This window comes from Drosophila santomea, chromosome 2R (genome assembly GCF_016746245.2).
Source record: "Drosophila santomea strain STO CAGO 1482 chromosome 2R, Prin_Dsan_1.1, whole genome shotgun sequence".
NCBI classification, from domain to species: Eukaryota; Metazoa; Arthropoda; class Insecta; order Diptera; family Drosophilidae; genus Drosophila; species Drosophila santomea.
Window position 1 is genome coordinate 5,418,729 of NC_053017.2, and position 14,189 is coordinate 5,432,917.

Sequence of the window (14,189 nt, forward strand, 5' to 3'; positions counted from 1 at the left end):
CAAAATTCCTGCAGGGCAATGCCAAAAATTTTCTCGAGACGCCGCCGCAAAACTGAAAACGCAAACAAAACGTCAAGTAAAGCCGGAACTTTAAGGTGCGCGTTATTATTCATCGACCCACATTTTGCACAGGAAATAGTTTAAACTGCCTTATTTACCAAGTATTGTTTAATTTGCAACACATCTATGTTAAAAACTAGAGCTAATAAAGGGCAATGGCAAATGAATTACACTAATAATCACAAACGGGCGTCTTAACTGATGACTAACATTCATAAATTATAGGCCATAAACCTTCTACCGGTTACTTAGTTCTCAGCAAGCCTATTACACCCTTTCCCTAAGTGGTTAATAAAACAATGCGAACACAAGCTTGCTTACTTTTCTAAAAAAGTAATCATTAAATTTAAATTGGCTTCCATTTTGCGCAACCTTTTGATTTTGAGTGTACAAGTTTCTGCCGGTGTAGTACACCCACTCACCACCACACTTGCAGTGGGGAGCGCTTTGAACTGGCGTTGACATTTCGTTTGTTCAATTATAAAACTTTAGCGTGGGCGTGTCGGCACGCCCCCTCACCCTCCCACTCACCCTCGCACCGCCCTTTTTTTGCAATGGCATTCTCCCTTTTATTGTTTAACGTGGACTCTGTCTTTGTTCTAAACGGGGGCTTTTGTTGTGCTTTTGTTTCTGGCTTTCGGATGTTTTGTTGCTGGTTCTGCTCATACTGCGGTCCCATCCCGGCTGGCTCTGTTTGGCTTTCAATCAAAGTTTTTAAAAGCTTCGGCAGCAGAACGGGCTGGGCATATGCCACGGCTCACAACTCACATGGCATTTAGGAACTCGCCCACAGATGCCTTTTTCGGGGCCCCCTTGGCAAACAACAACAAGTCGAAACCATTTCCGTTTCCGTTTTGCAGAGCCCGGGGATCCATAGAGATTCCCAGGGATCTTTTTGGGGCCATTTAAACTGCTCGGTCAGGCTTTGATTTGTTTTGGAGGAGGTTTGTTTTCTAAAAATAGCAGGAAACTTTTCTCTCTCCGTAATTAATAATATTTAAGAAATCACATTAAAATGATTAAATCATTTCTTAACGTTTATTGAATGTGAATCATATGTTTTATAAATATTCACTATTTATTTATTCAGTAAGCTACAAATTAAATTTGAATATTAAATATCCTAGTTTGCCATTATTATTTTGTTTCAGAGTGTTGACACTTTGGCTAGACAGTTTTTATTGGTTTCCTTGATTTTTGTTTTTCCGTTTGCAATTTTATCCAAAGTCCGTCAGTGCATCAACGGCTGGAACTTTTATTGAATTTCCGGCTGCGCTCCGTTGAGTTTGCTTTCCCTTTAGAGCGGTCCTTGCTTCCTTGTTGTTCCTGTGGTGGCTTAGGTTTATTGCAAAATTCAGTTACAATCACTCGCTAGCCACAGTCACCGCCAAAGGTCTGCGTCCGTAAATGAAATTTCCGTTCTGTTGGCAGCCTTAAAATGATGTTTTTCGAAATTTTCATCTGATTTTTAGATCTTCCGGACGACGGATCACCGAAAATCAGTGGTGGACGGCCGCGGTACCAGATCGGAGACTACGTTCGGGTCAATTGCACCGCAGGACGATCCAAGCCCGCCGTGAAGCTATCCTGGCAAGTGAATGGAGAGCCAGTTGAGCTGCAGAAACTCCGCAAATACGACACAATTGTATCGGGACGAGATGGTCTGGAAACCTCTGTGCTGGGCCTTCAATTCCGGGTGGAGCAGAAACATTTTCGCAAAGGCAACATGAAACTTAAGGTGAGTTGTACAACTGAACTAAACTCAACTGTCGGACTCTTGTGGCTCAAAACAATCCCAAAAACAATGTAGAATTTGCTTTGGGTAGTGTTTGTACTCTTCCAAATAGCGATGTTATATTTTCGACGTTCATCGCATTATTATTTATTTTAGTTTTACAAAAATATATACTCTTATTTTAAGTGAATCCCTAAACCTAAGTTTTCAAAAAGGTTTTATGTATATATGAATTATTATTTTATGTCCGATGAGCGTCATAGTATGTTACTTCCCATCAGAAGCTAAAACAAAAAGATTGTTACATTGTTTTTGACTGTTTTGGAGTTGCGCAAGTCCGATGGTAGTTCGTCTCCCAGATAGCTAACCACAAATCTGTTGGATCTTGCAGTGCATAGCCGAGTTGTCGACCGTGTACTGGAGGTGCAACGAGGAGTCCGTCGAGGGCGACCGGCCGCAGAAGGCGCCCGTGCTCGAGTCCCGGGAAACGGTCTACGCCAGCAACTCGCGCGCCGATCCCGTGCAAGGTACGTCTTACCGGGAATTATTTGTGACCAAAATCTTATCGCTCTTGTTCGTCCAATCAAATGCAGCCAGTTCCACGGCTCCACCGTCCTCCACACCAAGCACGCCCCTCGTACTCCTTCCGGTGGCGCTGGCGGTGCTGGTGATGGCAACACTGGCGCAGGGAATCGCGAGAGATATAGATACAGATAAAATATTCACGGATCGGACAGCGCCTGGAGGGATTGGGATAACGAAAGGAGCTCAGCAGGCGAGAGAGTTGCTGGCTGGCCGCGAGGAGAAAATTCGCAGGACGAGTTACGGAAAATCCGCAACGCAGCTGGAGAAAATGGCATTGGCTGCACGGTAGCTGCATTAAGCCACTAATCGGCTATTTCCCTCCACAACACACACTTTTCACCGATTTTTCCGTCTTCGCTTTGCATAGAAAATAAAGAAACTCATTGAGAATCAAAAACAGGAAATAACAAAAAAAAAATCAAAGAAATCAAGCAAAACGAAAGAAACGCAGCTAATTTCTTTATGCCGTTAACAAAAGCTTTTATGAATTTAATTTGAAACATACCCTATCTAGAGAATAAATTACATTTACTTGTCTGAGAATGAGAAAAATTGTATGTGAAAAAGCGTGCTAATGGATTAACTCTCTAAGGAAATGTTAAAACCTGTGTCGAAAGATGTCGAAAAAAGCCACTGTAAATAGTTAATGTTTAATATATATATTTATGTAACTGTATTGTATGTTATTTTGGTTAGACTCATTCATACACAAAACAGAATTTAAATATCACGAATAGAACAGAGGAAAAGTGAATGGAATATCCTTCAACAAAAGTTGGTCAAGGCAAAATACGAGTTTAACAGAACAAAAGAAAAAAAAGAATAATTATAAAAAAATATTTAAGAATAAGTATTGCTAAGATTGTTTTAGCTAAGAGGAGACGAAGGGGAATTTTAAGCAAAACAAATGGTTAATATTTTGAGAAATATACAGTGCGTAATGAAAGTATGTGAACTTCATTAGACATGACTCAATATTACGGCCGAAAAATAAATTGCTAATATAAACTTACAAATTATGTACGAATTAAATTCAACTTTTTTTATCAGTCCACATTTTAAGCGTATAATACAATTAATTTCAACTCGATATACTTTCGTTAAGTACTGTATAACTGTCACTCGAATTCAACCAAAACAACTAAAATGTCTTCTTTGATTAGATGATTTGTCTAAAAAACTTTGTTGTTCGTTGAGCATGCAATTAACAATGTAAAATTGTAATTAGATAAACGTAAAGAATGCTACCGATAAGAAATCACATTAAACAAACCAAAAAGCACTTAATTTTAAATTAAACAAAAAAAACAAATTGAGCAACAGAGAGAAAAACTAATCACAGTTAGGAATTACAACTTGGTGACTGTTGGAAAAGTCTTAAAACTAACAAAAACATATCGTACATTTATATGAATTGCCAAAGTCTTAATGGGTATTAACTAAAACGCGTGCGTGCTTCTGTGTGTGTTTGATCCTCTTTGAAAAAAAAAAACTAATAACATTCCGGGTTCGACTTGGCCATCATCAAAAGGAAATGTAAACCGTTTAGTTAGCCAAATGTTAAAAACAATAGCAAGAGTCAAAGGAGCATGAGTAATGAACACAAATTTAAACAATAGCAAAATGATTGTGATGAAGCCTTAAAAACATAGTTGAACTCAATTCACATGTGAAATTAAGTGAAATGAAACGAAATCAAATGAAATGAAATGAAATGAAATGTATTGGATTTTATTGTGTAAATATAAAGGCGATTTGTCCTGTCCATGGATTCCATAGTTTTTGCCCTTTGATGTCCTTCTGTGTGTAAATATAATTATGAGCTAACTAAATTAGAGTTAAGACGTCACCAGCAGCAAAACAAAATCATGGAACGAAACAAAACAAAAGCCAGAGCCAATTTTAATGATAAGCGAAAACCTAGAGAAAAAAATTTATAAATTACGCATTTAAATAACGATGAGCGAACATTCAAATGGTAATTGAGTACAATTGTGGGGGCCTGAATTGGTGAATGTGTGTGCGAATGGGAATTGAAATATAGATATAGTATGCATTAAACACACATATACAAAATCTGCATTGTTGTCAACTGTAACTGATTTTTAAATCTTATTTAATATCGATGCCATTAATAGCAATTAACAAGAAAACTACTAAGCATAAAAAAGATAAAAACAATGCAAAAGTACTAAAAAAAACTATAAATTGCATTAACGTTGATTCGAAAAATAAAAAAAATAAATGTGTGGTAATTGTAAGTGTAAATTATTTGTGTATTTAAATAACAACTTTTAGATGTATTAAAAGGCAAGAAAAAAAAGCAAAATGCATTCAACTCTATAAGATAAACTCTATGTGAAACCGTAAACAATTCAAACCTTAAAGCTGCCATGTAAGCAAATAGGAATTATTTACAACTCAACTCAAATCAAATGCCATAAAGTAACTTCAACTGAATTTAAATGCCAGACAAAGGGCAGACGTCTCTGTAAATATCTTTAAGCCTCATTCAACTTGCGATAATTACTCGCAGGCGATCAAAAACTGAACGAAGCATTGTGAAGCAAACGAGTGGAAATTCATTAATAAAACATATTTGTTTCAAAATCACACACAATATGCGTTTTCAATGCCCTTTTTTTATCTATAATTTAAGAATGGATACTACTTTAGTATTTCCATTTCCCTCGGAATTTGTTCTTTGTATATATGTATATCCTTCACATTAAGCCAGCTTCAATTATTTCGCACACCCTGGACCAGTTACCCTGTCCAATTGCAAAAAGGTGCTTACAGTACTCCTTTTATTTTGGTAAAATGCAACACAAAGAAAATTGGGTAATTTTAAGAAAATATTTCAAATACGTGAAAATGTTCTCGCTGGACGTGACAACCACCTCCAACGACAAATAAAAAAGTAATTGAGACCGAGGAAGGGAACCGGGAACAAAACATTTAGCAGTAAAATAAGAGCAGTTACCAAAATAAAAGAATGCCTAAAATAGACAGGCACAGGAATGCGAAGTAGAGATATGTACACATATTTGTGCATAACTTAAACCAAGGTGTTCATTTGAGGAGAGTAAAAGGACACACCAAATTTATTCGACAAGGTAAAAAAGGTAAAAAATGACAATACATTCAACCGAATTAAAATTAAAAAAAAAATTTTTTTTAACATCTTTCCATTAAGGCATTTTTATGACATATTGTTTAATTTGGATATTTCTTTCATTCATTTTTTTTCCTAGTACACTATCATTAAAATGATGAAAAAAACAATATCATTCCAAAAAGGAAAGAAGGATCTTTTCTTAAATTTAGGTAGTCTTAAATTTAGGTTCTCATAAAAAGTCATCAACACAAACTTCTAAGAAAAAAACACAACACGAACGAAGCAGCACAATAAATAGAAAATATCTGCGGACTTATCCGTAAGTCGCACCTTAGCTTTTCTCGCCGGACTTCACTAATAAGCTGCCAACGAAATAAGAACATTTGATAAATACCGAGGACAAAGCCAAACAAATTATAAGTGTTGGGGATGTACGATGCAGGATAAAGGGACTGAGCAGATTTATTAGCCAGCCGACAAATGGCCGCAAATGTGCCACCTGGTATACTTGCCATCAAATGTCACATAAAACAGATTTGTCATCTAATGAAAACAGCGTAAAGACTTTCCGGGAAATGCTTATACACCCAAGCTTATTCCCCATTTTGGTAGCCATTATTCCAGCTCCACTTAATCTGTAGTTCTTGATGTCATCGCCAGGTATCCGAAAGATACTTTTAGCATATTAAGGCCAATTGGCTGGGGCTTAAAAGTTTCATGTTTGATTTCGCACAGATAAGAAGGCATCAATTTGCGGCACAGGTAAACTTTTCGATTGCCTCCTCTCACCTGTCGCCCCACACACACAATGATAAGTTAAGCTGCTCATTAAAATGGGGGCGCAGAGTTACTCAAGTGGGCGAGGAAAGCTGTTAAAAACTGATGCCGATATGCCCCAAAGCGTAATTGGGCTCGTTCAATTGGAAGGAATATGCCATTGGGGGGGGATGTCTCTCAACATTTGGCTGGGCAAGGAATTTGGTAGACGGGGTTTTGCACGCTGAGAAGATTTACGTGGTAATCAATTTGGAAAAAGCTTATGAAAATAAAGATACAAATTTCATTGGTTTTTGTTGACCTCTCCCAAATCCACCCAATGCAATCAGTGCGAAAATTCCTAAATCATCTTCTATCCATACCCTAGATCTCCAAATGGTTCATCCATTACCCTATCGACTTGAATTGTCAGTGGCAGACAGACAGGATGATTGCACCTTGAATCGTTTTCCATGCAGCTCAAGGAAAATGGTGAAGAATGGGCAAAAATGGGGGCCACAATCATCACACAATGTCATGTCGCCGGCTGCCATTATTTGTTGCCATTCGGAGTTGTCGTCTTGTAGTGTTGTTAGCATTTGCAGCTTTTGAAATGATTTGCAATAAAAGTGTCTGCCACTGTCCACTGTCCATTGGCCACGCCCCATTGCCAGATTACGTGCCACTTCAACAGCTGTCCATTGGTGTCGCTGGTGTTGCTGTCCCTGGTTTTGTTGTCCTTGGTATTTGCGTTGCTCGTGCAGCTTATCTGGGCTCTCTAGCATGGGCTGGCATTGTCATTGTCCGTGCCACTGTTGCGTAATTGTCTTTTGTTTACTCTGCTCTCATCTCCTGCGTCGCCCCACACGCCTTGCCTCTTGGCCTTTACGCAAATTTCAGGTGCGCCAGGAGGCAGTGAAGTATGGGCGGGAACTTTAAAAGTTAGCACTTGTCAAAATGATTTTGCATATGCTTTTTAGTAGCTCACCGTTTGTCTTTTAGTAGCTCACAGTTAGTATCGAAAAACTTCCACAAGAGAGATCCGCTCCTGAAATAGAAAAAACACAAAAAACCATAGACGGAACGGCATTGGATACAATCATCTTTCCTGCATTGCCATAAAAACGCGTGGCAACGAACAAATTACTCATAAAAATAAATAAAAAATTGCTGCCTTCCCGTCAGTTGCTGTTTTGGCCAGTCGTTGTGCTGCCTGCAATTTCTGGCACATCATTCGGGATTGCCGGGCCGTAAATTATATAGATTCTGGCCGGCATTTCTACACTTTTGGCATACAGGCAGCAGTAGACCTTAGATGTTCCCCAGTCCGTGCCATTAAAAGCCGTTTTGTCCGGAAAAATGGAAATGATTTCGTGTCATTGCAGTTACGTGTTGGTGAAAATTCCTATAAATTCAGAACAGCAGAAAAGTATTGATATTTCTGCATGGCATTACGTCTTTAATATGGGCAACATTTTTTTAAACTTTAAAAAACCGTTTTTATAACGTATCAACAACAGTTTGAATTCGTATTCAGCGAGTACCAACAACCTGAGCTTGCGATTACAGGTTACAACGTCTTTGATAGCTTTTTTCGAACTCTTTCAAAACTTTCAGCATCTGTACCCCAAAAATAGGCCGCTCATAAAATCAGTTCTTCCAATTTACATTTTATCGACTTGGCACTTGCTTGGCTCATTATGTTGGCCATTTTTATTGGCTTCCAAAGATTTGCAGCTCGGACCCAACTCTCAGAATCGAACCTTAAAACAGAAGCCCGCACATGCGCTGATTTAATCAGGAAATACATTTCGTTACCTGGAATTTTTATGGCCAACCGGAGGAGAGGTGGGGCAATGTGTTTTGGCCATTTTCATATATCTAAACAAAGGGAAAGTTCCCCGTCTCTGCTTATCTAACCGCAAATGGTTGATGCCATCCTAAGACTCTGCCGATATTTGATTTTTTACGACCTCAACCCACACTGAATCCTTTCGTTGCGATTTACTCTCGCTTAAAATAACAATTTCAAATTGGTTTTACTGCCTCGAGGTTGGATTTTCTCCTCTCGCCTTGTGTTTATGTCGCCTCGCATTTTGATCGCTTTGCATAAGCGCCTTTCAGCAATTTGCTTTGCCCCTGACCATTTGCTATATGCGGCTTAAAGGGGCGTGCCCCGCCCACCCCTTTAACCTCACTCAAAAGTCAAGTGCATTAGATCCGGAAAAGCTGCACTCGCAGGGTTGAAAACAGGAGACTCTATTTTCTGAGGGTTGAGGGCTGGAAATGCTAACTTTTATGCACCAGACAATAATTGAAAATGCTCTCCCTGCTGGTCGAGTTTGCTGGCAAAACTTTGTGTGCTGGCATTAAATTTATGTTAATTGAAATTTATGTGCTCTGGCCACAGCTCAAGCTCAAACAAATAAAAATAAAAACAAGAGAGAACGCTATAGTCGAGTTCCCCGACTATCTGATACCCGTTACTCAGCTAGTAGAAGTGCAGGTTTGTGGGCGTTAGAGTGGGCGTGGCAAGTTTTTGGCAAATCGATAGAAATTTAGACGACTAATACAAAATGAAAAATATCTAAACATTTTCAAAGTGTGGGCGTGGCAGCTTTGGGCGGTTTGTGGGCGTTAGAGTGGGCGTGGCAAACGGTTTTGGCAAATTGATAGAAATTTACAAGACCAATACAAAATGAAAAATATCAAAACATTTTCAAAGTGTGGCGTGGCAGTATTGGCGGTTGTGGGCGTTAGAGTGGCGTGGCAACATGAATCGACAAACTTGCGCTGCGTCTATGTCTCTGGAGTCTGTATGCCAATCTAACTTTCTAGCTTTTGTAGTTCTGAGATCTCAGCGTTCATACGACGGACAGACAGACAGACGACAGACGGACAGACGGACAGACAGACGGACGACAGACGACATGCCAGATCGACTGACTATTGATCTGATCAAAATATATACTTTATATGGTCGGAAACGCTTCCTTCTGCCTGTTACATACTTTTCAACGAATCTAGTATACCCTTTTACTCTACGAGTAACGGGTATAAAAAGAATCAGGGCAATGGAAAATGGCTAACTTTTCCTGACATTGGCAGCAAGCCTGGTTAGTTCGCGTCGCATCGAAAGGCCAAAATATAAATTAAACTCGCCATTCTCTCCGTTTTAACAATACATTATTTGATTGTCATTCGTAGTGAAATATAAATCACATTCAAATTAAATTACTCTATTTTAGCCAAAGGCAATTTGTGGCAAGTATAATTGTGTGCTGTAACAATTTAATTTGACATTTTTACTAATGTGTCTGTCTGTGTATGGAATAGAATGTTTCCAAATTCATACAATTTATAAAACTTATTAACATAGTTTGATATTTTGGTTCATCAGTTATTTATAAGCAAACATTTACATGTCTCTGTAGTATTTTTCAGTCGTCAAGGAAATCATCGCCATTTGCCATATTATACTGAACGCAACTAATGCAATTTAGCACTGTACAGAAGAAGAAATCCAGGACGAAAGGACATTCACACACATGATTAACACTCATAATCTGATTTCTAATGGGTTGTGCCCTGAGCTGGAGATCGAAACAGGTTTGCTGCAATAGAGGGCTGTAGATTATCAGGAAGATTCTTCATTGCACACTTACCAGATTTTTGAGCTCACTGGTAAAGCTGAAATCCAGCTGTTTAGTTTTTTGATTTCTAAGGTCGATTATCAGAAGCTGCAAGTTAAGTAAGCCCTGCATTTGGACCAATCGGTCATTGAATAAACCAATGAGTAGAATCCTCAACTAGGGCGCAAGGCCACCGCCCAGATAATGCTTGTAAAAAATAGCATCCGATAATACTAGACCAATTATCCACTAGCTCTACAATATTCGAGAAAAGCATGCTTGCCACTGGAAGCCACAGTACTTTGATATCCTGGTGGACATTGCTGATTTTGGCATATACCCGCAGTAGCCGAAGGAGCTTCTTGCGTTGCTTTCTGTTTGGCTGCTGCTCCTGTTGATAGTCCTGCAACCATAACAGTCAGAAACAAGAAATAGTATATAGTCTATATTCTGTAGTCTATAGTTCCATTCCAGAAAGATATTTTAGGGTTAGGGTTTGGTTATTACCTTTAAAAACTGATTAATAGCAGCTATCCAAGAGAGCAGCAGCATCTGGTAAGCCACATAGGCATTGCAAATTAACTTCAGCAGCATAGTATTTAGTATCACCATTATATAAGGATGATTGAAAGTCTGCAGCAGGGTAAGTTGCAATTGCAAAACATGAAGAATCAACAGCGAGATGCCTTCCAAGGTGGGTGGACCCAAAATTGATTTCAAATGAGCGTCTACCCGAATTACGATTCCAGGATAGGCTATTCAGCCAGCAATAAAGACGGCCGGTGTTCAAAAGCGATATTTGCACTGCGATTGCCTCTATGAGGGTTTCTTGTCTTTTTATAAACATCAAAGTAAACGCCACAATTAAATATGCTTTGAAAGAATTATCATGGACCAGTGCAAATATCTTAACGAGCAGAGCACCCCCTTTGTCCAAATATTCCTAGGGTGTATGATCATTTTCCCTGATCTCGGATCAAACATTATTTGACCAACCACCCAGCCGCGATAAATGATATATGAAGTCCAGCAAATAGAGGAACTTGACCATCGTAAAAGTCGCGATAGACCGATATTACGGGAATTTCTAAAAGGGATCCCGTGACCCTTCTCTGGCATTATGTAACCACTGAATGAGTCCATGTTCCCGGTTTATTCATAATCGCTTTCATGTGGGCTGGAATGGAGTGGGAACTGGAAGTTATGACCGTGTAATTACCCAAACCCCAATAAAATCGCTTTTCTTATTTCACCAATCAACTAACCACCACTAGTTGAAACATAATCAATAATTGATTTTTTGTAAGCCCGAAAAGATTCCATTAATACAAGATTTCCATCAGTCATCAACGAAGTTTGTATTTTAAGAGACAAAACTAAAGTATTTAAAACAGTGACTAACATTGCTGCTTATTTAATGCGTGAATATTCTTAAAAATGTTCCATATCATACTGAATTAAAAGTATGGAATGCGTGAACAGGTTTCCGAACATAGCCATCGTAGTGCTGCGAGTGACGCTATACAACTCAATAACCTTTATTTCTAAGGGATTTCGTATTAGCTGCAGGTTAAGGTTCTCAAACTGACGAAAAGACATAAATATTTGAAATATAAAAAGTACATATAGAATAGAATATATATGTATATACTGACGGCTTCTTCCAGGCGTACATCCAAACCAACAAATAGTGTCCGCTCCCCGAGTATTTGTATCATTTCCTGGTAGTCATCTTGGATGTGAAGCATAACACGTAAATTCAGCATACCGTCAAGGTAGTAAAAAAAACACCATAGGAACATCAGGATAACAGTACTCAGTGCCATGTTCATATTCTCATAGCCATGCTTGAAGATACTATATGCCATGTAACTGTTGCCCACCGAGGTCAAGTAATAGCCCCCATATATCAAGGCCCCCTGAATGTCAAATGCTTTTTCCAATTGGTTTACAATCGTCTGCAGTTGGCTCTGCACTCTTGCTATATTCTCTAACTGATCTGCCAAGGAACAGCACCTGGTTATGAAAACTCCTTGATGTCGGCGGCTTAACTGCAGCTCCTTGGTGTCCTCAATCACCTGACGCAGTTCGGTGTTGAGTAGCTGAAATTGTGTCCGAACAAAGAGCATTATCATGTATTGCTGTACAATAGCCATGTTGGCAATGACGGACATCCAGTACAGCAAGCCCAGTCCCAGGAAGAATTGCGAGTCTACGCTACCCATGGTATTCAAGACCATGGCCATTTGGAGGCCATCGGTCACAGATCCAGAAATAAACTTGATGAGAATGCCCCAGCGAGACATTCTCTTTACCTGCGGCCTGGCCATAAACATGCGGAGCACTTTTGCGGTCAAGATCATCATCTCGCTACGCTGGTACCATCTGTGAATCAGAGTGAAAAGGCCTACAACAAGTACAAACGAAATTAGTCATATAAATTATTCAAGGGCTACTTGATTCTAATTTTTGCTACCAGTAGCAATTTTAAGTCCGGTCATTATGATGACAACATATTCGTGAAGCATGTTTGCTTTGCTAAAGATCGCATTCGCAATGTATGTGTTCCCGGTCCAGTGATAAATGTATAAGATGAAAATACAAGAATCCGTCGCAAGGGGGTACAAGGTACTCAATTTTGATGTAAATACACGCCCTGTATTCCAGTCAAACTCAAACGTACTGAGACCGATGAACAGTCCATAGTAGTAAACCGCTCCCAACAAAAAACTTTCCACGTCCATTATTTTTACGTACTGAAAGTGTCCTCAACGTGGTTTGCCCTGGTGTGGAATCAATTTAACTCCAAGCGTAATATACTAATTTCGAACGAGATCTGCTGATTAGATTGGACCAAGGTTGAACCAAACAGAGTAATTATACAATAAAGGTCAGATCATATGGAATCATTCTTTATATTCGCTTACAAGCACGATATTTTATACTAAGCGTTTAATTGTGATGTTACCTCAAAACGATTTGAGTGACTCTCCTTCTAAAAGTATTCCATGTCGAATTGAATTAGAAAAATCGAGTTCAATATAATAGAACCCAACATAGCCGCAATTGTGCCACGTGTGATGGGGAACATACCCATCACATTAATTTTTAATGGGTTTCGAACTATCTGCAACTGAAGGCTTTCAAACTGAAAGGGAGTAAGTATACTTTTAAAAATATTGATGAGATATTAGAATATAGCTTACGGATTCCTCCAGGCGAACGTCCAAGGTAGAAGCAAACACCGTTCGTTCCTCCAATAGACCCAAAAAATCCTTGTGATGTTCCAACACATAAAGCATATTGTTGCAATTGATCACGGCATCAAGGTAAAATAAGGTAATCCAAATGCAGGAGATAATCGAGGTCTGAACTGATATTTTCAGATTATGGTGACCATACTTATATACGCTATAAGACATATAGGATGTACCCACAACCGATATGTAGTATCCACTATAGGCCGCAAGCCCTTGCATGCCGAATACCTCTTCCAGTTGACGGACCATTGATTGTATTTTGCTCTGGACCTCACCTATATCTTCTAACTGATCAGATAGATAGCAGCACCTCGTCATAAAAGCTCCATTCCGCTGCTGCAGGAAACTCAACCTCCTGCTTTCCTCGATCACCTTTCGCAGCTTTCCATTTATAATCCGATATTGTGCTCGAATTAATAGCATTACTAAAAAGTGCTGGGATATGGCTAAATTCATTATGAACGAAACGCACAACTTTACAACCAAGCCCATAATTTCTGCAGTTCCTTGGCGGTCCAATGCACCCACGGAGAGTGCCACTTTGAAGAAATCCATTGCAAAACTAAAAAAGGCTTTCTGTAGAATTCCCCAGCGAATCAAATTCTTCAACTGCGGATTGATCATATATAGACGAATGACGTCTTTCACTAGGCGCATCATTTGGTCACGTTGAAGCCATCTATTAAGCAACGTAATGAGCCCTAAAAAATATATAATCAGCCGGAAGAATAGAAATTTTTTATAATTATACCCGCCGCGATCTTCAGGCCGGACATTATGATGATAACATATTCATGCAGCTTATTTGCGCTTTGAAAAATTATATTGGTATTACTATGAACGGTGAAATAATACACAATTGTAATCGAAATAAGGGTGTTAACCATAAGAGCGTAAATAGTACATCGCCACGATGTAAATACGCGTCCCGTGCGGCAGTCGTACTCAAAGTTACTTAACCCTATCAAGTAGCAGTAAATGTGGACTGCCCTCAGTAACAAACCGACCCAATCGACCATTTCGAAATACTGATGAGAGTCCCA

General features: G+C 39.1%; 4 protein-coding genes across 5 annotated transcripts in view; 1 reads left to right on the top strand and 3 right to left on the bottom strand.

Annotated features, from left to right (window-relative positions):
• LOC120446081 overlaps positions 1–4,955 on the top strand; it is a 71,923-nt gene extending 66,968 nt beyond the window's left edge. The window contains exons 5-7 of one of the 2 annotated variants that reach the window (XM_039626864.2): positions 1,533–1,798; positions 2,187–2,322; positions 2,389–4,955. In XM_039626864.2, coding sequence (XP_039482798.1) covers positions 1,533–1,798; positions 2,187–2,322; positions 2,389–2,669 — 683 coding nt within the window. In that variant the 3' untranslated portion in view covers positions 2,670–4,955. Of the gene's footprint in view, positions 1–1,532; positions 1,799–2,186 lie in introns of both variants that reach the window. The other variant, XM_039626863.2, reaches the window with a different exon arrangement.
• A 4,739-nt stretch (positions 4,956–9,694) lies between these two features.
• On the bottom strand, positions 9,695–11,005 carry LOC120444813 (uncharacterized protein CG31750). Its single transcript, XM_039624762.1, is given in 6 exon segments — positions 9,695–9,868; positions 9,920–10,112; positions 10,114–10,289; positions 10,394–10,625; positions 10,627–10,807; positions 10,810–11,005. Coding segments are annotated over 6 exon segments (1,152 nt in total).
• Positions 11,006–11,312: 307 nt separating this feature from the next.
• LOC120445808 (putative gustatory receptor 36c) lies at positions 11,313–12,630 on the bottom strand. Its single transcript, XM_039626420.1, has 3 exons — positions 12,363–12,630; positions 11,542–12,293; positions 11,313–11,470 (listed from the first exon to the last, which is right to left on the bottom strand). The coding sequence occupies exons 1-3, from the start codon at positions 12,628–12,630 to the stop codon at positions 11,318–11,320; spliced, it is 1,173 nt and encodes a 390-aa protein (XP_039482354.1). The 3' UTR covers positions 11,313–11,317.
• A 251-nt stretch (positions 12,631–12,881) lies between these two features.
• Positions 12,882–14,165, bottom strand: LOC120446737 (putative gustatory receptor 36b). Its single transcript, XM_039627860.1, has 3 exons — positions 13,898–14,165; positions 13,093–13,847; positions 12,882–13,034 (listed from the first exon to the last, which is right to left on the bottom strand). The coding sequence occupies exons 1-3, from the start codon at positions 14,163–14,165 to the stop codon at positions 12,882–12,884; spliced, it is 1,176 nt and encodes a 391-aa protein (XP_039483794.1).
• Positions 14,166–14,189: the final 24 nt, after the last annotated feature.